The sequence below is a fragment of the Plutella xylostella genome, chromosome 22 (assembly GCF_932276165.1).
Source record: "Plutella xylostella chromosome 22, ilPluXylo3.1, whole genome shotgun sequence".
NCBI lineage: Eukaryota > Metazoa > Arthropoda > Insecta > Lepidoptera > Plutellidae > Plutella > Plutella xylostella.
In genome coordinates, this window is record NC_064002.1 from 2,265,995 (window position 1) to 2,290,917 (window position 24,923).

A 24,923-nucleotide genomic window follows, 5' to 3' on the forward strand; every position below is an offset into this window, starting at 1 on the left:
AAGTGGTTAAGTGTGTTTGAACTTTCAATACCTAATTCTTGACTGCCTCGACATACAGTTACGGTTTTGATATCATTGTCTAGCTTATTTCAAAAACTTTTAATAAAATACTTAATTAAAATAACATCAAAGGGGGGGCATTTGCAAAGTACGTAATTCAGTAAATGTCAATGTTAGCTGCTTTTATTGTAAAAAAAACCGGCCAAGTGCGAGTCGGGCTCGCGCACAAAGGGTTCCGTAGTTAAATCAACCTATCTCAAAAACTATAAGAGATACTTTGATCAAACCAAAAATCGTTGAAAGAGTTAATTAGCATGCATCACCTCTATTTTTTTTAGAATTTTATACCCCGTAGTTATAAAAATAGAGGGGGGGGGACATACTTTTTACGACTTTGAGAGCTGATATCTCAAAAACCGTTTACTTTAAGAAAAATGTTTTTTAGAAAACTTTATATCATTTTAAAAGACCTTTCCATTGATACCCCACACGGGTATGTACATCGAAAAAAAAAATTTCATCCCTCAGTTACATGTATGGGGGGCCCCACCCCCAATTCTTTTTTTTACTATTTAGTGTCATATTTTTGTAGCGGTTCATACAACACATATTCCCATCAAATTTCATCACTGTAGTACTTATAGTTTCCGAGTAAATCGGCTGTGACAGACGGACAGACGGACAGACGGACAGACGGACATGACGAAACTATAAGGGTTCCGTTTTTGCCATTTTGGCTACGGAACCCTAAAAACCTAGATTAGGTCATTTTAATTATTTTATGTAACTAATTTAGCAGTTTATGGATATTTTATTGGAAAGAGGTGACTTTTTGTGGATAAAAGCATTTTATTTCATATCCGTTAGGCGTTTAAAACTTGAATTATGATTTTCTATGTAGAAGAAGAAAAATCTAAGTATTTTAAACTTTAAAATGGCCGCCATTTCTAGAATATTGAGATTTGATCCCTCATATGGGGGTTTTTTCTCGATGAAATTAGTCTTAAAATCCACCCTTAAAGTTTATCGGGTCCAAAAAACAACACACTGTATATTACTACAGTATTTCAGGGGGTAGTCGTTCAGTGTAGCGAGCATAGGATTCGATACTATTTTCGAATCTACACGAAGGGTCACTTTTACCAAACGCTTAACGTATATAAATCAAATTTTAAATACATTTTGTACTAACTGACAGACGTATGACAGGCTACTAAATACGATTAGCGTTTGGTGAAATTCCACCTAACATATGGAAAAAACAAATGTCACTTTTGGAACTAACTTTGCCTTACATTTTGACAGTGACAGTTGACGATACGCAACGTTAACGGAGGATCGAAACCTGTGCTCACGACTCAGAACAACTTTTCGAAATAAGTTTTCGGTGTAGTAAAGAAAAAGAAACTGCGAATTTGTATGGAAAGATAAAGTCCTTGGGAAAAATACATGGTTAGTTAGTTGTATATTGGTTGTATACAGTTGTATGGTTTTTTTGCCGTGCAGAGTAGATAATCTAACACAGTGACAATTTGGCCAGAGTCACGTGGTACAGAGAGAAAAAAACACAAATGTCATGTCAATGACAATGTAGTCTGTGTGCAGTTGACGTTTTTAGGCTGTCATTTGTCAATGTCATTGTCAAGGCGAACAGCTGATTATTTTGGTTTCGAAGGTTCTTTCCTCGTTTCCTCGTAGAGTAGATTAAAATTATAGTTTTGTGAGCGTGTAAGTGAGTATTATGATTCATCAGTTATATAAAATTTTGTGCAGTTTATTAGGAAAAATTCAGCTTGTATTTTTACGTCTCATTTCATTGCAGTTATATAATGTCAACATTGTTTTCAGAAGTTTCAGTCTGTCTACAATGATTTTAATAAAGCAAGGCTCTTACCTACATGTTTCATCGCTAATAAAGTGCCACTGGAAGAGATGCAGCCAGTGCATAAAGCTGTTTTCATCTGAAGCTCAAAGACAACCACTTGGTTTAGACAATGATGGCCCATGGGCTGTATATGAAGAGAAGGTGCTGAATGGAACCTTGACCAAAGATCCACATCAAGAAGTAGTCATGAGGCATCTAGAGAGCATCTCGAAAGAAGTGAGAAATTACCAGCCACCTGTTATCAAACCTCAAGGTGGATTCTTCAGCTTCTTAAGAAGTAAACCTCAAAAGATAGTGGCACCAACAGGCCTCTACATCTATGGAAGTGTGGGAGGAGGGAAAACTATGATGATGGACATGTTTTACGAAACTTTGCCAGTAAGTAATTAACTGTAACAAGGGATTGTTATAAACTTAATGAAAAGATTAATAAAATTAGAATGGAATAGATAAACAGTTAATTTTTTCTGTGATTTCTTGTTTTTTATTATAATTGAAAAACAATCTTAGTAGCTGGAAAAATATGAAGTTTCAATATGATAGAAAAGACATGGTAGTTGACTGTATGTTGTGTGTAGTGCTAATGTAATGTCAGTGAGCATGAAAAAATCTACAATCCATTTTCAGATAAAAGAGAAGCTGCGAGTGCACTTCAATTCCTTCATGCTGAATGTGCACGCAAGGATACACGAGCTGAAGATCAAGTCCAGCCGAGGAGCCAGCTCGTTCCGGGACGAGAGCTCCAAGCCCTTCGACCCCATCCCCCCTGTGGCTGCGGATATCACTCAGGAATCATGGCTTATTTGCTTTGATGAGTTTCAGGTCTGTACTTTTAATGCTGGTCCTGGTACCCCACTTGGCTATTCAAACAGCTTGGCAAATATGCAAACAAGCCTTAAAATATGTATAGACTCCAAAGAGATATGAGTATTCATGAACAAACAGTTTACATTCAACAAGGGGTGGTCTATTTTATTTATGTATTCAGTAATATTTTGTGGCAGGTGACTGATATTGGGGATGCAATGATTCTGAAACGCTTGTTTACACAACTGTTTGACAATGGATGTGTTGTTGTAGCAACAAGCAACAGAAAGCCTGATGATCTGTACAAGAGCGGGCTGCAGCGGAGTAACTTTGTCCCGTTCATTCCCGTGCTGAAGCATCATTGCCAGGTGGTCCAGCTGGACTCCGGCATTGACTACCGGCTGAGGGGGATGGGCAACAAATATGGAAAGTTTTTCATGTGAGTATCTTATATCATGTGATTTCTTTATTGCTAGTAATGTGGTTGACATAATAATTATGCAGTGCTGTAGCAATGTCTAGTAGATTGTTATGACTGTTGACGTCACTCCTATGTCATGGGTAAATGGGTATCTTATCTTAAATCCAAAAGTTGTGAGTAATTTTATCTCAAGATAACAATGCACCAAATACGATTTAACACTGACAAAGACCCTGGGGCTGATAGTTTTAGAATTGCCAACTTGGGTAGGGCTTTAGGGGCGTGTGTAGGTTTTAGGAAAAAAAAGTTCAAGTTCCAACAAAAGCCAAAGGCCAAACTTAATAAATGGAAATGAATTTAATATGTATTTCAGAAATTCAGAGCTGACACCAGATAACGATGCAGTAGAGAACTTGTTCAAGTTCCTGGCTTCTAAGGAGAATGACACAGTGAGGCCCCGAGTCATCAACATTATGGGACGAAATGTGCAGTTCGCCAAGTCCTGTGGCCGAATTTTATACACTTCATTCGATGAGTTGTGTGATAGAGTGAGTACTATCATACAGTAACAATTTTGACCTCAAACTTAAACAATGAGATCACTGTTTTAGTGCACTTTATTGCTATAAAATATTAATAAATGAGTATTGTTCTCTAATAAATAATAAAAAGTAATGATGTACCAAAATTTTCAAAATATTAAGATAAATTGCATTTTCATGGAAATAAAGAATGCAGTGTTTCATCACGCCATCCTTGAAATACAATGAATGATGCCTTTTGTCTCCCGAGAGACATCTCAATAATGTATGCAACTTTAAAGTAAACTATATGTAGCTAATGTAAAATGTTTTCAGCCGCTGGGAGCAAGCGATTATCTAGTCATATCGAAGACTTTCCACACAGTATTCATACGGGATGTCCCGCAAATATCCATCACGAAACTGCGATCTCAGCTGAGAAGATTCATTGTACTTATTGACACCCTTTACGATAATAGAGTACGAGTAAGTATTAAAGTATTTTTCATTAAAATTACGGTCAATTACACTGCCTGGTGGTAAATACTCAAGAGTTGTGCTGAGGATTTGGTTAGCTAGAGTCCATTCAAGCACATTTTATTGAAGTCTCATGCATATAACACCTGAATCCCGCAATGAACAACTATTAAAAGAGGTACCTCACTGAAGAGACAGAGTATTGTAGCGATATGAGGCACTTATTGAGAGCATCTAGTAAGTCCAGCAGTGGACGGCTATTGGCTTATGATGAGGACCTATATCGTCCTTGGGAAGTGCTTTAGTTGATGTCAATGTATTCCAAATGCGCTCTTATGTGTTCCCAGGTTGTAATAGCGGCGGACTGTGACCCGAAGGAGTTGTTCAAAATGGAACAAAGCGACGAAATTGGCGATGCTGACAGGGCCTTGATGGACGACCTCAAGATCACTAAAGATTCTGTACGTTGTCTATAAGATATATTTATTTATTACTAACTGTTCCCGTGAGCTTCGCTTCGCCTTAAAAAGTTTTCCCGTGGGAATTCCGGGATAAAAAGTAGCCTATGTTCTTTCTCAGGGTCTAGACCATATGTATACAAAATTTCATTCAAATCCGTTCAGTCGTTTTGGCGTGAAAGAGTAACAGACAGACACAGTTACTTTCGCATTTATAATATTAGTTAGGATTTGAACTTATAACTATCATTAAAAGCAATATAGAAGTATGTAAAAACTCGTAAATGCTAATGCTAAGTCAAGGCGATATGCAAATTTCGTAATGAGGAAATTATGTAAACTATCTTTCAGTACCTTGGTCCAACTCATTGCAAACCTATTTAGGCATGAAGGAACAGCGTCATTTTAATTATTCTAGACTTTTCATTACATTTTTCTCTATATTTCGCAGGAGGACGCCAAAGCAGCAATATTCACGGGTGAAGAAGAGATGTTTGCCTGCGACCGATCCCTGTCCCGCATCATGGAGATGCAGACCGAAGAGTACTGGGAGAAGTGGGGCAAGCACATCAACTAACCAGCTATTGTTGTCAGTACAGGCCACTACATAAATAAGTATACACTACACTTTGTTATGAGTACCTAGTATAAACATAAATTCATAAACCGTGAAATCTTAGATTAGCGGTATGTGAAGTTTTGCGTTTGTAAAGGTAATAAATAAGTGTGCATATATTTATGTAGTTGACTGTACAATAGTTGTACAAATCTTCCACACAGGAATTATTTGACTAAAATATGCCATTTAGGTATTGAAAGTTTCGATTACCGATTTCACGTTCATACTTTAAAAGTAATTTCGTAGTTTGGTCTTTTGCCATTTTATCTCCCAAATTAATGACTACTTATCTAGGTATAGGAATGTGTACAAATGTACCAACATTTTATGTTTTTTTAAGCAATAATCAATCGACTCTACGTAAATAATAATGTACAGTATTAGATGACATTCAAGCAATAAATTAGTTTTTAAGCAAATAAATGTTACCAGTTTCTTATTGGCTCGATTTACTTAAGTATCCGGAATATTTATTTTCATACTTCCATTTTACTTGTTTATATTTGATGTGAATTCATTAACTTATTTTTGTATTAAAGTTTTAAATAGTTTATTTTCTATTTTATTTTGTCACATTTTACATTTAGCTTTACCTACCAAGGAAGATTGCACCCCAGTCAACTAGTAACATAATTAGTAGCTATTGTACCTTGTGAAGATGACCAAGAGATGCGAACAGGTGTGCAGAATATGACCCCGCTGCAGATCGGTGGTGAGGCAGTGGAACGCGTTCACAAATTTACCTACCTCGGCAGCGTTGTCTCAGAAACAGGAGGTACAGAAGAGGACGTCATTTCGCGGATTGCCAAAGCCCGAGCTACTTTCGCGCAGTTGCGACCAATATGGCAATCACAAAAGTTAACCAGAAGAGTCAAACTGAAAATATTCAGGTCAAACGTTAAGTCCGTGTTGCTATATGGTTGCGAAACGTGGAAGGTAACCAAACCCATCTCGCACCAGCTTCAAGTCTTCGTGAACCGATGCCTTCGACGCATACTCCGAATATACTGGCCCAATAAAATCTCCAACGACCAACTGAGAGAACGGTGCCACGATACCCTGATCGACCAGCAGATCAAGCGACGCAAGTGGAACTGGATTGGCCACACCCTCCGAAGAAATTCTGACCACATACCCAAACAGGCGATGGATTGGAATCCGCAAGGAAAGAGAAAGCGTGGCCGTCCCAAGCAGACCTGGCGACGCACGGTAGTGGACGAAGCGAAAAAGATCGGGAAGTCTTGGAGTGAAATCAAAGGCGAAGCTCAAGACAGGTTGCGATGGAGAGTCACTGTGGACGCCCTCTGCCCCATCCAGGGGACATAGGATACTAAGTCAAGTAAGTCAGTACCTTGTGAAGCTTATAAATCGATTATTCAAGCATTGACGGTTTATGAGTTTGGCGAAGGCATATAGCCACTAATGAAGCTGGTCTTACCTACTAGTGCCTCAACACCGACTATTGCGCACTATTTATTCAAAATGGTATCCCCAGCTTAGGCATAAGCCTTGCACACCTATTCTCTAGTCTACTCTTATGGTCTATTCCCACTAAACTAACCAATCCGGCACAGGAATCCAAAAACAACACGTAAAAAAAATTGTACGATTTATTAGTAATCTCTAAACAATATACTCACAACAGCACTTCTCTCAGTCGTACATATGGCTGTAGTACTCCTGGTACACTTGTATATACGTCTCCTTTTCTGTTGGCGTCATTTTGGCGATGACGTCATCGTCCACGTCGGTCAGTGGAAGAGGCTTCCCGTTCACCATCACGTTGGGAACGTTTGTGTCGGAGTCCGAGTCTTCGCTCTCCATTTCAGCTGCGAATTAAGGGGTTGTTGTTGTAATATTATTCAGAGAATACACTCACGTGCAATGAAAAAGTCCCACGTGCCTGCCATTGACGTTCTATGTTACTGGAACTTTTCATTGCTCGTGAGTGTAGTTGAAAGACGACTGAATTAATTGAGATAAAACATAGCGAAGAACATTGTACATATAGATTTCAAATAAAAGTGGGGTGCACGGGATCTTGTTCAGATGTTACATCAAGTTACATGGCTACATACAGAGACCAAGCGTAGGTATTAGAAAATGGAGTAAGTATACTTTAGGGGTTCCCCTCCTCTGGCCTAATCTTTATTGCCCTAAACTTGTTTCGCATAACTCGTAAGGTCTAAACTTTTTTGGTAGAATCATCACTTCACCAAGTCTTATGTGGCATAAGACTCGTTTCGTCTAAAACTTTTTTGGCACAAACTTGAAACACCTAAGTCTCGTTTGCTCTAATTGTTCGTATTGGTATAATCTTGATTCTCCTAATATTATATTTACAAATACAATATTAAGTATGTTTTAAATGTACAAATTGTGGTATTTTTCTCCTACATCCCGAAAATCACGATATTGAATGATCAAAATATCGAAAGTGAATGACCATTATAAGTAATTATTACAAACGCCATTAAACCCCATGGGATCGAAACCTAAAGATAGGTGCGACGACGAGCAAAGCGAGGAGGAGCGTGTTAGGTGCACATTATCGTCAAAAGCAAAGCGGAGCGCAGCGAAGCGGAGCGGAGCGTTTCCCACATAGCGGCAACAATACAAGGCACCAGTTTGCGCTATGTAGGGAGATGCTCCATCAAAGTTAAAGCCAAACGAATATTATTACTTTATATAACCTATGCCATAGCATTATTAGACTATTCAAGATTTGGCTATACCATTATTAGGCTAAACAAGATTATGCGAAGTAACTTTTTACTAAAAGAGATTTATGCGATACGATTTTCGGCGAAACGAGATTTTGACCAAACGTTACTATGCAATACGAGATTAGGCAAATAAATCTTAGGCCAAAAAAGGTAGAACCATCTACTGCATATAACATAAGGACTCCATATCTTACCGACGGCGGCGAGCTCGTCCTTCAGTTTGAAGGGGTCCTTGGACTCGTCCCCGCTGGAGTCCGAGCTCTCGGGCTCGATGCCCTTCACCGCGTTCGAAGTGGGGTTGCCTGGAATTGGGAAATAAATTAATAATTTAATTATTTGCACATTCACGATAATATTGCATCACTGTGGTTTGGTTCCGTTACCTACAGATCAGTTCGTGAAATGAGATAGCACGAATAGGTCTACTACTACCCATCTATATTTTCAGAATAATCAAGACCGGTTGTTTAATAGCCAAAAGTCATCTCCGCTTCCTGCATAAGTATAAGACCAGTTGTTGAATAGCCCAAAGCCACATCAGGGCAAATCACAGACTAAAGAAGACTACGATGGTTAATACTGTAGAATATCGTGAACTGATACACGAAAGAGACAAAACACTACGCACCAGTATTCTGCTTCTCGTGTGCGAGCAGGACGGACATGATGTCGTCGTTCTTCTCCTTCCCGCTTCCCTTCGCGTTGCTGGCGTTGCTGGCCGCCTTTTCGAGCGCTGCGTCTGAGGAATGGACGCTGTCGCCCTGGAAATAACATTGGTAACCATTAGAAAAAAAGAAAAGATGAAACGAACCCTTTATTTGACAGAGCGAGACAGCATCTACACACATCTCAAATCGACATCGTGGGTCAAACTAAGGTAGTTAAGAACTTAAGGGCGATTGCACCAAATTCTTAAATCTAGATTTAGTAAGTATGTCGATTTAAGCCATAAATTAATATGGATTGACGTTACTTAAATTGACATTACACACATATTAAAATAACATATTAAATCTAAATTTTATATGGACTGACGTTTCCTAAATCGATTTTTTTTTCTGTAGGTAGGTATATAGCGCGACTCTTCAAGAGAAAGACAGTATCTAAATAGTTAAGACCTTAACCTGTAGAGCCACTTAGTTCCCGAGTTGGGTTACTGACAAATTTTATGGTAGCGTCGTAGGTCTCCAGTTGGGGTACTAGGGGATAGACACAAAGGTAAGATTACAATACAGTACCTGTTCAGCCCCAACAATGGTGCTCTCCACCATCCACACGGGCCGTTCCTTCCTCAGCTTGCTGGCGTCGGCGCCGGCGTCCTCCTCTCCTATAGAGATGTCCACTCGAGTCTCCTCCACGGCCAGGCCCTGGCTGCGGGTCCCATACGGGAGCAGTGATGGCTCAGGAGGGTAGCGCTTCTCACGATGGAAATGCTGGATTCTAATTCCGGCCGTGGTATTTACCAATGAGTTTTTTTTTACCTACTATATATAGCGTGACTCTTCAAGCGAAAGAAAGTACCTACTTAAATCTAGCTGCAACTATCATCTGTTAAGATGCTGTGGCCACTGATGAAGGGCGACTTGTACCCAAATCTTAAATCTAGATTTAGTGTTTCATCTCGCTTAAAGCCATAAATCAATATGGATATACTTTTCTTAAATTGAGATTAGACACTAAATCTGGATTTAATATTTTGATGCCAGTCGCCTTTAATCTAGATTTAAGATATTGGTGCAAGTCGCCTGAAGGTTAGAATACAATACCTGTTCAGCCCCAACAATGGTGCTCTCCACCATCCACACGGGCCGTTCCTTCCTCAGCTTGCTGGCGTCGGCGCCGGCGTCCTCCTCTCCTATAGAGATGTCCACTCGAGTCTCCTCTACGGCCAGGCCCTGGCTGCGGGTCGCTTCGCCCGACCACTCCATGCCTGGGGGCCGCGCGGCCATGGTTTTTGAGGTTAGACTGGAATGGAGGAGGGAATGGGTTATAATATGCGATGCAAAATTATGCTGGTTGTGATACGGTGTAGTTAAGATAATTTTATGTTTTGGGCACTGTTCCCATGACCGCGCACTTGGGTCTGCACAGAACTTGCCACTGCAAGTTCCACCGTAAAAAAACGAAATTTACACGGCCGTACTGCTCTGGAATGCCCTTTCTGAGGAATTATGACGTGCACCTTCTGTGGCTTCCTTCAAAGAAGGGGTCAAAAGGCGTTATCAAGTAATTTCAAATTAAGAGGCGCCTGTATGTATGTATGTATACTAGACCCTTTGCTGGACAGTTGAAAGGTCACTCAGGGAGGATGGTTTCGTGCACGAAAATGACGTCAATAATTAAACATAACTTACCCTCGAATAGTATTAATATCGACAGGTTCCGGCTCCAGAATCTCAGGCGCTAATTTAATGCCCTCGACTTCTCGTAAGAGAATGTACAAGGGTTCTAACTGTTCGTTGAACTTGGCCATTAGCAGTCGAGAGTCCTTCTTGGGCAGCGCTGATTGGTCCTCCTCGACCACCGCGTTGCAGAATGTACACCGGAACTCTTGCGTCATCATGTCGTATAGCTGGTCAGCCTGGGGTGGTTGTAACGGTCAAATGTAGTCTCCAGGAAATTAGGTAAGTTACTAATGAGGTAGGTAATAATATAATAATAATTCGACAGAAAACATAAAATAGGTAATAGGTAAGTAGTTCTTAAAATCTGTGCTGAAGTGGCAGTGATGAAGTCATGTCTGCGGATGCCTACAGGGTAGACTAATTCTCGGGTAAAGAACATAGATGTAGCAAGACACTCTCTAGCTTGGTGGGCCGACGGCCTTCTACAAGGCAGGTAGTGGTTGGAATAGGAACTCTGAGGGCAGAGCTGTGTGGCGTTCCTTGGGAGAGGCGTTAATGGCGTTCCTTGGGAGAGGCGTTATAACTGATGGTGATGATATGAACTGGAGTTAGTATTTAGGTATAATGGGGTAGGTAGGTACCTCTAAATCCGTAAATGTCTTGAGACAAGCTGGACACTTGAAGCTAGCCCGACTAGTGGCGTCCCTCTCCTCGGTCTCCATGCGCTTGCGCATCAGATCCAGCTTGTACTTGACCACGTTCACGAACGTCTTGTAGTTTATGAAGTAGTAGTTCACTTTCTGAGCTTTGCCGTCCGGTCCTGGGGAACAAACATAAGTACCTAATTATAAAATTTTGGAATAGGTGAGTTTTTAGGTACTATTCTATTCTCTATTATATCTCTGTGGGGGTGTAAATACCTGCACGTGGCTCTCTCGAGTGGAACCTTTCTGCATATCCTCAAGGTCTAAACTGGTCTAAACTGCCTTCCTAGCTTGTACCATTTCCCACTACGCTGGTCCACTGCGGGTTGGTGGGATCACATATCTAGATGTGCTTCTACATATTATACACAAAATAACTAGGTAGGTACGGTGGCCTGCGCCTAAAAGTATACAGGCGGAGTTTTTAAAATAGCGATCTCAAGCTCACATGCTGCTCAAGCACATCCACATAAACACCACTGCTACACACATCACACACAACAGGTCCCCGGATTTATGACAGATGTAGCTGGTCCCTTCATCATCAGGGAGCTATTTTAAAAACTCCGCCTGTATACTTTTAGGCGCAGGCCACCGTACCTACATTTTATTTTATCCACTCGATCTCTGACTCTGCACAGTATTTTGTAATGAAGAGGAATGGGGGCATATAAGTGCAAGGTCAGGTTGAATCATCTGACATTGGATTTGAGTTTTTGTTGACTGCAGCCGGAACCAGAATGAGTCGCCGCATTTTAAATAAGTAGGTACCATCTTAGCTTGATAGAGAAAAAAACACCGGAAGAGATTTTACCTGTTTCCATTTTCAGTCTGACTTGGATGAATTTGTCGTTTTTTAGTGTGGCTATCCGCGCTCTCAACATTTTGCGTTCAAATTTTAAAAGTTCACAGATGTCGTCTTCTTTCATACCTGCAAAGAAATATAGTTTTTAATTAGGTACCTACCTACTATTTTAGCAACATGGACAGTCTGCTCAGTGAGTATTTTTGATAAAGATCACTTTACGCATTTGGATGGTGTCGAGGCCTATAGTCCGTTAGTGGATGACTATGGACTGATGATGATGATTATATTTTAATATAAGGTTTTAATTGTAACCTCAAGCTGGCCCAATCGTTCAAGTTTTAGTAGGTACTGTTACCTAATGTTAAAGTAGTTAGGTAACTATATAGGTACTTTTCGACAGTTCTGTTAGTCAATTAGATGGACTACTCTTCGAGGAGGCCTCTTTCATACACCACAGAATTTAAATGCTTCTCAGATACTCACAGGGATTCCGCACCAGCATGTCCACAATAAGAGCATCCTCGATGCTGTAGAAGCCGCGGACCACGAGCCGCGCCAGCTGCTTGAGGCTGCTCGGCACCTCGGTCACCAGGCGCTCCTCCGTCATCGCTGCGGCCAATCAGGGGACGGGGTTGGAGGTACGGCCGTCGCTGAAGCCAATTAGAGGGCGGGGTTAGATGTATGGTAGTTGAGCCGATCGCTGCAGCCAATTAGAGGACGGGGTTGAATGGCAGGTTGTTGTAACACCAACTTCGGACAATTTATAACTATTATTATACTTATTGTAAGGATCTACTATGAATAACTAGTTACTTACCATGATGAAAGCTCAAGCTTGCTAAGTTTCTAGGATTTTAGGATAGTAGATGGGTATTCCATGAGTGAACAAAGGCTTTTATTCATAGCTGAATTTTATATACATGTGGACTTTTACGAGTAACTACTTCCTGTCGTAAGCGTTTGGATAACGGACGCTATCGCCATAAAAAAACATTTGTGAAGGGTTGCAGTGGTTACCACTGTAGTAGGTAGTCACACTTCGGTTACTTAGGGTAACCATGTTTTCAGGTAAAGCTACTTTTGGTATACTTAGGTATTATTTAGGAATACCTATCTCAAATACCTACCTATCTGCTATATAGAACCACATAGCTTTATACTTTAGTTACTGAAATAAAAATGATATTTATTGAAACAAAACCTTTATTTCACATTAATTATTCTAAAACGGCAATTACAATGATTATGTTATAAAAATAGATTTATATCTACAAAATAAGACTTTAAACCAACGAACTAAAACGGTAAATAACTAGTTTGTAGTACAGTAAAGTGTGGTAAAATATACAATTTGTACAAATATTTTTAAAATTAATTTGGCAATATTAATCGTTTAATTTCATTCATTGCATAGCTTCACCTGCAGGAAGGCATCTCACGGGCGTCATTACGTATGATAAAGCATTTAAAAATGTAAAATGCTCTGTATTAATACTTTTAAATGCATAAAATTGGTCTATAGAAACTAAAATACTAAAATGAAATATCAGTCTTATTAAATACCAATTCAGAAAAATAAAATTGTACAGGGAACATTATACCTACTGAATAATAAATGCTTGATAACATTGTGCATTCATCAGCATAAGCCATCCATCTGTCATGGGTCAGGGACTCATAACATTATGTAAGCCGAATTTTCTTAAGTTCACAGTTTCAGACCTTTGTTAAATCTAATTGACATAAATAAAAGCCTACTTATAAAAACTTTCCATTAAATGAGCTTATTTACATCTACACTTAGGTAAGAATGTAATAGAATCTTAACGTAATACAGGAAGGCAAGTAAACATAACTTATCAAAGTTAATCAACACACTCACAAATAAATACATATCATACACTTAATGAATTAATCAGTGTGCGTTCCCTCAAGAGTCATTTGTATATTCTCTAGTGTCTGATAAATGATCCTGAAGTTGGGTCGGTCTCCGGGGTGGCTGTTCCAACACTGCTTCATCAGATCATACACACAGCGGGGAGTGTTGTCAGGGCAGGCTAAAACATTGCCATCCTTTAAAAATCTTACAACTTCTTCATGGGTCATCCCAAAATAAGGCTGTAAGGCAAATGAGAATATCTCCCACAGGCACACTCCATAAGCCCATACATCTGACTCCAAAGTATACTTATTGTATAAGATGCTTTCCAGTGGCATCCACCTCACCGGTATAGCATCATGCTCATCTCCTTTATAATAATCTTGTAAATAGATTTTGTGTGAGAGTCCAAAATCTGCTATTTTAACAACCATATCATCATTAATTAAACAATTTCTTGTAGCTAAATCTCGGTGGACGAATTTTCTATCAGACAGATACACCATTCCTGAGGCTATTTGCCTGGCCACATGCAGCAGATCTAGGTGAGAGAGGGGGGTGGCAAGTAGTCTCATCTCTTCTCTGTTCTCAAGTAGTGGTGGGTAGTTAGGGGCAGTGCTGCAAGCTCTCAGATACTCATTCAGATCACCTTTCCCCATATACTCAAACAACAGGCACATTGGTCGGCCAATAGCACAAACTCCCAGCAGCTTCACAATATTTGGGTGATCAAAATCAGCCAACAAACATGCCTCTCTTTCAAAGTCTAGTTGTAGGTCATGTGATGCTTCATCCTTGAGCATTTTTACAGCTACTAATGTGAATTCTTCATCAGGTATTAATCCAGGAGCTTTAGCCTGGAACACTCTGCCAAATGCACCCTGGCCTAAATCACGAATGTATATGATGTTATTTCTAGGAAACTCTAGTTTCTCCAACTTAGGGTTCAATTGAGCCCCAGTAGTGTGATAGGCTAAGTTGCTGGGAAGTTTGTCCAGATCAATATCCACATTTGGTAGTCTTCTGCTAGCAATATTACACTTAGAATAATGGCTTTTTAGGAAATAGTGGCATAATAGTGCCACTGAGGCTACTCCTAAAATACAACCCAGTCCCGCCACTGACAGCAGGAGAACAAAGGTTGGTGTAAAATAATTCTCCATTATAATGTTTGGTCCAGCTATATTGTCAAAATCCTCACTAGAGTTGGCACAGATGGGTATATCACAATGCTCCCAGCGAACCTCCGAATCCATAGTGTAGCACCACGGCTTTTTCTCCTCACCACCTGCATTTCTACAATAATTGGTGGAGTTCTGCACCTCTGGGAACACAAGTGGGGGTCTTATATGTTTGTGTGGAGACTGGGACTCCCAGGCTTGACAGGCCTTCCCGGTCTCGGTGACATTGACAGTCCCCTGGTAGTACTGGCCGCTGCCGTGGTAGCAGTTGGTGGTCACCTGGCTGTAGTCCATGTCTGTGATGCCAATATTGTTACAAGTCACTTGTGCCCCTTTCCCGGCAAACTGTGGCAGCTCTTCACAGTTAGGCAGCCTGAAGTGTCCACGAGATTGGAAATATACTCCTAGTTTTTTCTGCTCTTCTATGACTATCCAGTTATTGTAACAGAATTGCATTTTTACAGCCATACAGTCTTCATAACAAAGTGGTAGTGCAAATTCTCCATCTCTATTGATGCATTTAGGAAATGCATATGCACATAGTAGTTTTTCAGCCCTGCTTTTACATGGCTCTTTTAAATTAGATATCATCTCTTTCCATAAGCCAGTAGCAATCTTCTCATTCTCAAGGCCTCCTGTGTGATTGTACCATACAAATCCTGAGGAATAACTTTTACACACTTGGCCATTGTATGGAGCACAATAAAGATACACTGATTTAACTGCAAGCAGTATGGTAAACACTTTGCAATAGACTTCCATTGTTTTAGCCAATGAGGGTTTGGTTAACTTGTAGGTTTGAGTAATATGTTTACTTGCATTTTATAGCTGGACTATAATAAACTCTTGATTAATAAAATGATACTGGCTGGCCAGAATTTAATGGCGGACACATTATTATTGATTTTAGAGAGAGTGGCGTTTTGTTTGGCTGTTTCTTTGGAGCCGGAACGGAATGGATTCATGGATGAACGGAGAAAGAAAAAAAAACAATAGAAAGAGATACATTATTTCATAGTAGCAAGTGTGAAAGAGATGGTCTACTGAAAATTTATTGCCATGTACAAATGAAATTTCAGGTTTATTTCTATAACTTAGATTTTGGTTAAATAAATCGAAATATATCTGTACCTTCAATGACTAGCACAGCAAAGAAATTCATAAGAAATATGAAGCAGAGATCATCTTGATTCGTGGTACCCTAACATAGAATTAGTGGCATTCATTGGGCGAAACGTAAAGTAGCTAGCAACACTTTATATGTTCTAAAGTTGGCCATACTGATTGTACCGAAATGTCAAATTAGACGTAAAGAAGTTTACATAGTGAAGGATCGTATTTACCTGTAATGGCAGCAATTGAGAAAGTAAAGGTGGTTGTCCTTGGTGATTCCGGTAATAGAATTGATTTATTTTATGCGGGCACAACACTCACTGAATCGCACTTTGTATTTACATTTTAAACTCAAAATAACAACACTTCCAAAAGAGTACTTGCTTGTTATTCGCCACCATGACACTTTGTAAGGGTTACCAACTTAAATAACTTATACATTTTCCCGCGCTATTTTTAAAAGTGTACATTTACAATAACTTTATTACCTATTTCTGAACTGTTTATTTTAAATCTCGTCTTATTAATTAATTTCCTATTTGATGATGATGAGATACGCTGTGAACACAGATTGTTAACTTTAAATAAATCTGGTCAAAAATTGTCCTCTCTTTTAACACGTCGTCGGCTACCAAACAGAATCTAATGTTTTTTTTTAATGAAAGTACCTATTAATATTTTAAGTTTTAACTTAACATAGTAAAGGATAGTAGACCTTTACCTACGATAGAATTTTTCAGGTGTCGGTAAGACGTCGCTTACTTATCTAATAGCACACAACAAGCCGCTTATGTCTCCCGGCTGGACAGTGGGCTGCTCCGTGGAGGTCAAGCTACACCGGTACAAGGAAGGGACTCAGGCGCAAAACACATTCTTTGTAGAGCTCTGGGATGTCGGCGGATCGAATGGGCATAGGAATACGCGCAATGTTTTTTATCAGCCTACACATGGTGAGTTTTGTTTAGCTCAGTGCCTTAGTTATATTAATGAATAAATAGATAATTAATAATTTAGTTTTAAGAGTACTTGGGAATAAGTAAATAATCAACATAACTATATCATTATTTTCAGGAATAATCTTAGTACACGACCTAACAAACAGAAAGAGCCAAATCAATCTCCAGAAGTGGTTATCTGAGATATTAAATCAAGACAACTCTAACCCCAACCAGCTCAGCAGCGTCGAAGTAGACTCGGAGCAGTTCCTGGGATCCACACAGGTATAAATCTCAGAATAATGATGATGCTTCAATGATGCACAGAGGTCAAAGCTGGAATCATTTGATAACTGTGTTTGAGTAAATAAAACATGGCTTAAATGTTAACTCCCAAATCCTTATAAAAGTCTAACTAACTATTTATAGGTATAAATGGAGCCGCACTTGCCCAAAATATAAGCTAATGCTTCCATCCTGTACCTAAAACGTATTATACTAGAAGTGCCAAATAATGTAATAGCATTTTAGCACGACCAAACTCTGATAAGGCTAAGATACTGTATAAAATTGTCAACTTTGGTTTAAGTGCTAGATTTAATTCAAATAGATAAGCTTAATTAAGTGTGTGTAATAATGAGGGTGACATGGTCACTTGTGTACCAAGCCCTTTTAAATTAATAAAGATTTAAAAAAAAATAAAAAAAAAACCCTTGCTCCTCAGATCCCGATACTAGTGATCGGCACCAAGTTCGACCTGGCCGAGGAGAAGCAGCGCAAGAACCAGTACCGGCGCCTCGCCAGCTCCATCGCCGAGCAGTGTGGGGCCGACGAGCTGTTCGTCAACTCACACCAACCCAGGTAGAGAATTCCGCAGCGGACCAATAGCGGCCAAGCGGCATAGCATCGGCGCACCAATGGCGACGCGCGGTTTTGACACTGTGGCCGCGCTTCATGCCGCATCTCTACGTTATTGGTTGAGTTACTTGTATTGAACTACATGTTCACTAGAACCAGTACCGGCGCCTCGCCAGCTCCATCGCCGAGCAGTGCGGGGCCGATGAACTCTTCGTCATCTCACACCAACCCAGGTAAAGCTATCCGCAGTGGACCAATAGCGGCTAAGCGGCATAGCGTTGACGCACCAATGGTGTCGCGCGGTTTTGACACTGGCCTTGCTTCAGACAGCATCTCTATGTTATTGGTTGAGTTACTTTTAGATTTAGAACCAGTACCGGCGCCTCGCCAGCTCCATCGCTGAGCAGTGTAGGTCCGACGAGCTGTTCGTCAACTCACACCAACCCAGGTAAGAGGATAGACCAATAGCGGTCAAGCGGCATAGCGCGCACCGATGGCGTCGCGCGGTTTTGACACATTCCATCCACCCCTGATTTCGCACCTCCCAGGGGGCCTACATAACATGGACCTAGCATTAATGTATTGGAACCAGGAACTGAAAAATACATCCAGGGGGTTCGCGCTGTTGGTCGTTACGTTTGTGCGCTTCAAACATAAATATCATATGGCTGAAGTTATCCTTACAAATATCGCCTAATATGACTCCACCACAAGTTTCTTCAGATTGCATTCCCAGAAGTAGATCTTCAGTTTGACATAGTGACCTAACAAGACTCACCTACAATACTTACTTAATATTTTAAATTACCGTTATTTGCAGATCCCTAGCACCTGGGACCAGTAACTCTGTGAAACTAACTCGGTTTTTTGATAAGGTGAGTTAAAATAATGTTCCTACTTATTTAATGACCTATACTTACTAGATTATTACCTACTTCACGATTGTTGGCTGATAATGATATAAGATATAAGAATTAAACTTGCTATGCCCTACAGGGTACTATGTTAAGGACCATGTGTACATAATTTTAAGACCAATGTAAAACTTACATAGTTGCAATAAATATATTACTATTACTAATTATGGTTATATGTTCAAAGAAGGCGTATTGTTTGGAGCCTACAACTTTTTAATATCTTCATTTCAGGTAATCGAACGAAGGTATTACTCGCGCATCAGCCCTTTCTCAGATCGAAGACGCATCCCTGCTTACATGATGTCCACATCGACCCCGTTATCCAACAAACCAAACCAGCAGTATCTGAGCCCCAGATTCTATCACATGGATTAATAATGGCCGCCATTTCTGCATAAAGGTCGCCCTCAACATTCCAGATTTTTAAGCATTTTAAAGTCGGTTTAAAAAAAATTGCACAGTGTTCGTTGTATTGTATGATAAATAGTATTTATTTATGTATTTGTTAAATAAAGAGACTCGTTAAATTAGTTTATTTTTTTATTTACAAGATTCAAGATCTAAGGTAAACACTTATAGGTATTTCATTGTGTTATGCACACAACGAGTTAAACGACGTAGTGCTCTAGAGAGCCCAAACTCGCACGTAGTCCACTTGTAGCGAGGCGTCGCGGCCATCGTTCTTGTCCAGGTTCCAAGTGGGCAGCCAGCCGTTACGACCGTTCCAGAAGTCTGCGGCGGCCTGTGATAGAGACAAAAAGGTTAGGTAATCTAGGTTTTAAATCAACACTACAGATACTGTAATAATCCTTTCAATATGCCTCTGCCTTTTCGCTATCGTATCACAAAGTACAAGCGACGCCGATAAAGAAAGGATATGAAAATGGCGGACAAAGCTACCTTGCCCTGCAGTGAGCCCTGCAGTATGCTATTCGCAGGCACGAGTTTAGTACATTTCCTCAGTGTACGCAGGTCTCAATACTCCTTCCTCGTAGTACTCCCACTTATGAGACTGCCAAAAGCCACAATTTTCTCCTTATTTCTTTATCTGCGCGGGTTATACCTATATAATAACTAATTAAGAGGAACATTATGGCCATTTAAACATATTTCAAAACACCAAAAGTACATAACAACTACTCACACTAGGCGATCCATTCCACCACGGCTTCGGCAGCGGATTCGTAACACCATCGGGGAAGAACCCGTTAGTCCCTCCGACGGCCACGTTCATGATCAGGTAGAACTTCTGGTCGAAGGGCGCCATCTTGCTGCCATAACGCCAGGGGTTCTCCACGTTGTGTGAGTTGAACCCGCCGTGCTGCCAGAAGCCGCCGGCGCCGGGAGACACGCGGCCTAGTTCCACGTCGTCGATGCTGAACTTGATGAAGTCTGGAATTTGAGGATAGGGTTGTTGACTGATACTGGACTGATAGTTTCGCACTATCGGGTGCTGAAATGGCTGGTGCCCCACGTGTTTAAGGGTATCACTGATGGAATATGTGGTGCTGATGAAGAAAGGTCTTCATTCGTACAATAGTAATGCTGGACACAAATGCGTTACATAGTCCAACTAGGCCTTTAAAAATTAGCTAGTGTACAAAATTTTTATAACACATAATGGAATCTCATGCTTACCAGGAGTCCACTCCAGCTGATATCTATGGAACTCTGCATTATATCCCCTATTATTCCTCCGCTCCCAATGCGCGCGCTCCCATCCGTTCAGCTCCGGGTAAGGACCATAGTGCAGGGTGGACCCCGCCTCGTGGGTGCCGATGTGGACGCCTCCGTTGTACATGTCTCGGTTGCCGCGAGACTCCACCAGGTCGATCTCGCCTGAAGCCGGCCACGTGCCGTAAACGTTGTGCGCTGGCATCAGCCAGATTGCTGTGGGGAAGAGGAAAGAGCAGTGAGACGGGAGTAATTACAATGTGGAAAGGGGAAGGGGAAGTAGTTAACTTTATGGATGGACCAATGAATGATGATGAGTCTTCCTCAGTGAAAGAAAGTTTGCTAGTTAACTATAACTAGATCCAGACTGGCCGGACATTCTGAAATTTCGCTGAACAAAATCCAGATCGGTCTGAAATTTGACACGGTAGGTAACTAGATAAGTATTTAAAAGCCTAACCATAAGAGCCTCCACTGCATCGAAACCGGAATAAAAATATCGGAAGGTCGGCGTTTACTTCTTCACTTTTTATCTCACTGCTATCGGAACATCTAGAAGCTTATTAGTACCTACTGCTACTGTTGTAAGCATAGACTTAGTATTATACTATGGTTGTAAGTATCCAGTCCCTACTGCACTGAAAATGGAAGTAACCAATCATCACAGTTTTGATTTTGATTTGATCACAACTTACCGGGCCACAGCCAGTCCCCGGCCGGCATCTTAGCGCGCACCTCCACGCGTCCGTAGCGGAACGAGAACGAGTCCACGGTGCGCACGCGCGCGCTTTTGATCGGGTTGATGATGTTGGAGGGAGAGCCGGACCGCTCGCAGCCGTACCACTTGGGGTTTGTGCATCTGGGGGTGTGAGGTTGTAAGGGGTTAGCTGGGATTCGGAAGTTACTTTATTTTTTTTTCCGAAATGCAGTCATGTAAGTACTTCACTTTATCACTTGCATTGCAGACCTTTTTGGGGATACAAATGTAGGTACCTAAGTACCTACCCATTTTGTTGTTATGGAAGATAAGATTTAAGTGTATATAAGTACTAATACTATATTGTTTATGAATTTTTCGCTATCTCCTTATCGATTTTTCTTTAGACGTTCAATGTTCATCTGTTCATCTTATCGTGCTACTCTAGGGACCACTCATCTCATAAAACTGATAACTATTCTTACATGTTTTTCTTATCCACCCGAGATCCACGTAATCTTTGCAAATCCTTTGGGTTGACACACATAGGTAAGCAACATACAGCTATTGCCCTATTCAGTATTTACTTCATCTTATCTTCATCTTATTACTTCAATCTAGCCATGGTATAATAATTATGAATCTAGCTTATTTATATTCATTTTTTCCATGGCGTATCATCGAATATGCGCCGAGAAATGCGCGAGTGGTTGAAATGAAGTAGCCGTACCTGTCAGCAGGCGCGCCGCCCTCGATGTCCAGAGTGCCGCTGGTGAGGAAGTTGGCCCCGAACTGGTCCGCCAGCAGCGAGGGCCGGATGAACAGCAGACCGCTGTGCGCGAACGAGTTGGACCGGTTGTTGCTGTACCACTGGAACTCCCAGTTCTGTGGGGTTGGTGGAGATGGTTAGTTTGATTGCTAATTTTATCGTAGGTTGTGTAAGTTAATACCGGAATGTCTTAACTACTTAAGTATACAATAATTTCGTATGCAACCAAGATCAGTTTTTTTAATGATTTACGGAACATTCACGTCGACTATAATCCCGTATGTATACAGGGTGTTGCAAAAGTGGTACCTCTGTTTCAGAGGGGTTCCCCTCATCTCGCCTAATCTTTATTGCCCTAAACTCGTTTCGCATAACTCGTAAGGTCTAAACTTTTTTAGTAGTATCATCACTTCGCCAAGACTTATGTGGCATAAGACTCGTTTCGTCTAAAACTCTTTTGGCACAAACTTGAAACACCTAAGTCTCGTTTGCTCAAATTGTTCGTATTAGTATAATCTTGTTTCTCCTAATATTATCTTAATAAATACTATATTAAGTATGTTGTAATTATACAAATTGTGGTATTTATCTCCTACATCCCGAAAATTACGATATTGTATGATCAAAATATCGAAAGTGAATTACCATTATAATGATTACAAACGCCATTAAACACCTTGAGATCAAAACCTAAAGGTAGGTGCGACGACGAGCAAAGCGAGGAGGAGCGTGTTAGGTGCACATTGTCGTCAAAAGCAAAGCGGAGCGCAGCGAAGCGGAGCGGAGCGGAGCGGAGCGTTTCCCACATATGCGCTATGTAGGGAGACGATCCATCAACAAGTTAAAGCCATACGAATATTATTACTTTGTATAAACTATGCCATAGCATTATTATATAGGCTATTCAAGATTTGGCCATAGTTACCATTATTAAGCTAAACAAGATTATGCGACATAACTTTTAACTAAAAGAGATTTATGCCATACGATTTTCGGCGAAACGAGACTTTGACCAAACGTTACTATGCAATATGAGATTAGTCAAATAAATCTTAGGCCAAAAAATAAAACCGTTTCAGACCTTTCTGAATGACATCATCAGACTCACTCCCTTTCGGCTTACAATACTTAAGGAAGTACTTTAAGTTACTCTTATTTAACATACATTTACTGTAAAATGGTTAACTAGTTAAATTCATCTTCTATGGGTTATCTAGTATCTTACTGATATTTTATTGTGGAATAAAATGATAAGACAAACTTACGCCGCCACCAGACAAAGTGTTCTCGTGCTGCCACTTCTCCAGATCAAACTCTTCGAAGTCATCAGCGAAGATGAGCGCCCCGGAGCATACGGTCACCGGCGCGTGCGTGCCGCTGACCGTGGTGACACTCGGCGTGCAACGGTCGCCGCGGGCCGTATCGCCCGACGACGACACGGCCACGGCCATCGCCACCACGCATAATAGAAGATGCTTCATGTTTCTGGATTGTAAGAAGATTTGGTTAGTTTATTGTTTGACTTGCGCTCCTGAGGTGAAATTGGAAGATACATAATCGCTATGTGGTTGTAGAATAGGACTCTCTTGGCAGATACTTAGTACTAAGCTGCCATAGGTGGAAGGTACAAGGTACATACATAATCTTAAGTACAGTCTTTGATTATGGTCGAAGAGTACCAACAGTATATAAAAAATACTTACGGTAAGTTTATAAATATGTTGTAGGTACTTGATTAAATACTTAGTTCTACTTCCTCAACAAAACTCGCACCGGAAAACACTTTACAATAAACCTACAATGAGTCAATGGCTAATGCGAACAATATGGAGCTAACACACGACTGTCGCTTGTTTAATGTCGTGAGAATTCATGAATGATTTGTTATACTTACTTTACATTATATTTTATGTTATATTGATACCTAGTTAACCACTACTTACATATAAATAAATAGATACATAAGTTAGGTTCGGTACTTATCTACCAACGCAACCTAATATACCGACTCACATTAATTAAATTACCGATGATAACTGAATTTTCAGCATAATCATATTATTTTAATCGTCTGTCTGTAGGATGTCTACGTTGGCAGATCTACATAAATTGAAGTGAAATGAAGTAAGTATGGATAAATCACTACCTTAGGTACCCATATGCAATGGCTGTGTAATCGGTGCAGATTTACACGGTTTTCACCACCTCTAATTGCTTGATCACCATCAACATTGGTACCTAGAGCCACAACCAAACAGATGTTGATGTTGATCATTTATTAGGTATTTACAACTGCCTCTGTGGTCTAGTGGTATATAGAAGCTTCGCTTCATGACCCAGAGGGTTCGATTCCCGGGTGAGACCATCAATTTGTGTTTCTAAATTGTGGTTCTAAGTTTGGTTAGGACACAGAAGGCTGATCACCTGATGTCCGAAACAGTGAAACAATCCATGCTGTCGGATGGGCATGTAACGCAATCGGTCCTGCGCCTAGCTCTCTCCAGTCGTGTCGGTCAATCCGTCCCATTGGGCTATGAGAGTGATGGAACAGAGAGTGCTCCTGTGTACTGCGCACACACTTGGGCACTATAATCTACTCCTGCGTAGATGGCTGATCTCAATTGAGATTGGCCGCCGTGGTCGAAATTCGGCTAGGAGGACATTATTAGGTACTTACATATGTACTTCTTAAATGCTCTCGTATTATAATGATCTACCTACCTACATCAAAACATACAATATTATGTAGAGTAGAACTAAATAGGCAGGTAGGAACCTATCTGTTTTTATAATCTGAATAACGGACTCACCTGTAATAGAAACACTCTCACTACTGAAACTGTATCAGTCGTGTGAAGCCATTTATACCTATCTAGATACAATGATGTTGTTCAGTACATCATTCGTAATCGCATATTAGGTAGATAGTCATCTAAATCGATGTGAGGTCCTGTACCTTTATCTTAAGCTGTTGATATGTTTCAAATCTTGTATTTTTATATTACTTATTGTTTCCCTTATTTTATCAATTTAGTATAATTTTTGCTATCTCTTCGTAATATCTCCATAGTATATTGGGAGTCGGAGAATCTATTAATAACACTACATAATAATAATAAATATTGTCCG

At 40.4% G+C, this 24,923-nt stretch overlaps 5 protein-coding genes across 9 annotated transcripts; 2 read left to right on the plus strand and 3 right to left on the minus strand.

The window, feature by feature from the left end:
• Window positions 1-1,582: 1,582 nt before the first annotated feature.
• LOC105389862 (putative ATPase N2B) lies at window positions 1,583-5,185 on the plus strand. 4 transcript variants are annotated; one of them, XM_038105611.2, is made up of 8 exons: window positions 1,583-1,732; window positions 1,849-2,263; window positions 2,513-2,707; window positions 2,890-3,131; window positions 3,487-3,661; window positions 3,971-4,120; window positions 4,459-4,572; window positions 5,021-5,185. In XM_038105611.2, exons 2-8 carry the CDS (start codon window positions 1,868-1,870, stop codon window positions 5,144-5,146), a joined length of 1,398 nt encoding a protein of 465 aa, XP_037961539.2. In that variant the 5' UTR covers window positions 1,583-1,732; window positions 1,849-1,867; the 3' UTR covers window positions 5,147-5,185. The 4 variants fall into 4 exon arrangements, with proteins under 4 accessions (XP_037961539.2, XP_037961540.2, XP_037961542.2 ...); XM_038105612.2 differs by having other exon boundaries at window positions 1,610-1,728; XM_038105614.2 differs by having other exon boundaries at window positions 1,629-1,728; window positions 1,852-2,263.
• A 1,599-nt stretch (window positions 5,186-6,784) lies between these two features.
• On the minus strand, window positions 6,785-16,368 carry LOC105389844 (general transcription factor IIE subunit 1). 2 transcript variants are annotated; one of them, XM_048628870.1, is made up of 10 exons: window positions 16,175-16,367; window positions 12,255-12,421; window positions 11,778-11,894; window positions 10,901-11,079; window positions 10,269-10,495; window positions 9,810-9,879; window positions 9,153-9,281; window positions 8,543-8,675; window positions 8,109-8,216; window positions 6,785-7,017 (listed from the first exon to the last, which is right to left on the minus strand). In XM_048628870.1, the coding sequence occupies exons 2-10, from the start codon at window positions 12,376-12,378 to the stop codon at window positions 6,842-6,844; spliced, it is 1,263 nt and encodes a 420-aa protein (XP_048484827.1). In that variant the 5' UTR covers window positions 12,379-12,421; window positions 16,175-16,367; the 3' UTR covers window positions 6,785-6,841. The 2 variants fall into 2 exon arrangements, with proteins under 2 accessions (XP_048484827.1, XP_048484826.1); XM_048628869.1 differs by lacking the exon at window positions 9,153-9,281 and having other exon boundaries at window positions 9,681-9,879; window positions 16,175-16,368.
• Window positions 12,957-15,840, minus strand: LOC105389843 (tyrosine-protein kinase transmembrane receptor Ror2). The gene has a single exon (XM_011561039.3). It carries the CDS (start codon window positions 15,591-15,593, stop codon window positions 13,683-13,685), a length of 1,911 nt encoding a protein of 636 aa, XP_011559341.3. The 5' UTR covers window positions 15,594-15,840; the 3' UTR covers window positions 12,957-13,682.
• Window positions 16,096-19,184, plus strand: LOC105389842 (rab-like protein 3). Its single transcript, XM_048628871.1, has 6 exons — window positions 16,096-16,225; window positions 16,685-16,894; window positions 17,016-17,164; window positions 17,604-17,740; window positions 18,558-18,612; window positions 18,886-19,184. Exons 1-6 carry the CDS (start codon window positions 16,180-16,182, stop codon window positions 19,027-19,029), a joined length of 741 nt encoding a protein of 246 aa, XP_048484828.1. The 5' UTR covers window positions 16,096-16,179; the 3' UTR covers window positions 19,030-19,184.
• A 44-nt stretch (window positions 19,185-19,228) lies between these two features.
• On the minus strand, window positions 19,229-24,648 carry LOC105389841 (beta-1,3-glucan-binding protein). Its single transcript, XM_038105617.2, has 7 exons — window positions 24,605-24,648; window positions 23,060-23,279; window positions 21,756-21,910; window positions 21,024-21,187; window positions 20,293-20,544; window positions 19,799-20,046; window positions 19,229-19,396 (listed from the first exon to the last, which is right to left on the minus strand). The coding sequence occupies exons 2-7, from the start codon at window positions 23,273-23,275 to the stop codon at window positions 19,280-19,282; spliced, it is 1,152 nt and encodes a 383-aa protein (XP_037961545.2). The 5' UTR covers window positions 23,276-23,279; window positions 24,605-24,648; the 3' UTR covers window positions 19,229-19,279.
• Window positions 24,649-24,923: the final 275 nt, after the last annotated feature.

What these genes read in the sequence shown, in the direction of transcription:
- LOC105389862 (XM_038105611.2), top strand. Translation starts at nt 1,868, where the DNA reads ATGATTTTAATAAAGCAAGGCTCTTACCTACATGTTTCATCGCTAATA. An exon ending in TGTTTTACGAAACTTTGCCA is followed by an intron (nt 2,264 to 2,512) that starts GTAAGTAATTAA and finishes ATCCATTTTCAG; the next exon opens with ATAAAAGAGAAGCTGCGAGT. An exon ending in TCAAGATCACTAAAGATTCT is followed by an intron (nt 4,573 to 5,020) that starts GTACGTTGTCTA and finishes TATATTTCGCAG; the next exon opens with GAGGACGCCAAAGCAGCAAT.
- LOC105389844 (XM_048628869.1), bottom strand. Translation starts at nt 12,378, where the DNA reads ATGACGGAGGAGCGCCTGGTGACCGAGGTGCCGAGCAGCCTCAAGCAG. An exon ending in AGACATTTACGGATTTAGAG is followed by an intron (nt 10,496 to 10,900) that starts GTACCTACCTAC and finishes CAACCACCCCAG; the next exon opens with GCTGACCAGCTATACGACAT. An exon ending in CCATTGTTGGGGCTGAACAG is followed by an intron (nt 8,676 to 9,680) that starts GTATTGTATTCT and finishes TGTTATTTCCAG; the next exon opens with GGCGACAGCGTCCATTCCTC.
- LOC105389843 (XM_011561039.3), bottom strand. Translation starts at nt 15,593, where the DNA reads ATGGAAGTCTATTGCAAAGTGTTTACCATACTGCTTGCAGTTAAATCA.
- LOC105389842 (XM_048628871.1), top strand. Translation starts at nt 16,180, where the DNA reads ATGGCAGCAATTGAGAAAGTAAAGGTGGTTGTCCTTGGTGATTCCG. An exon ending in TTTTTATCAGCCTACACATG is followed by an intron (nt 16,895 to 17,015) that starts GTGAGTTTTGTT and finishes CATTATTTTCAG; the next exon opens with GAATAATCTTAGTACACGAC. An exon ending in TAACTCGGTTTTTTGATAAG is followed by an intron (nt 18,613 to 18,885) that starts GTGAGTTAAAAT and finishes TCTTCATTTCAG; the next exon opens with GTAATCGAACGAAGGTATTA.
- LOC105389841 (XM_038105617.2), bottom strand. Translation starts at nt 23,275, where the DNA reads ATGAAGCATCTTCTATTATGCGTGGTGGCGATGGCCGTGGCCGTGTCG. An exon ending in GGCGGCGCGCCTGCTGACAG is followed by an intron (nt 21,188 to 21,755) that starts GTACGGCTACTT and finishes TCACACCCCCAG; the next exon opens with ATGCACAAACCCCAAGTGGT. An exon ending in CGGGGACTGGCTGTGGCCCG is followed by an intron (nt 20,545 to 21,023) that starts GTAAGTTGTGAT and finishes TCTTCCCCACAG; the next exon opens with CAATCTGGCTGATGCCAGCG.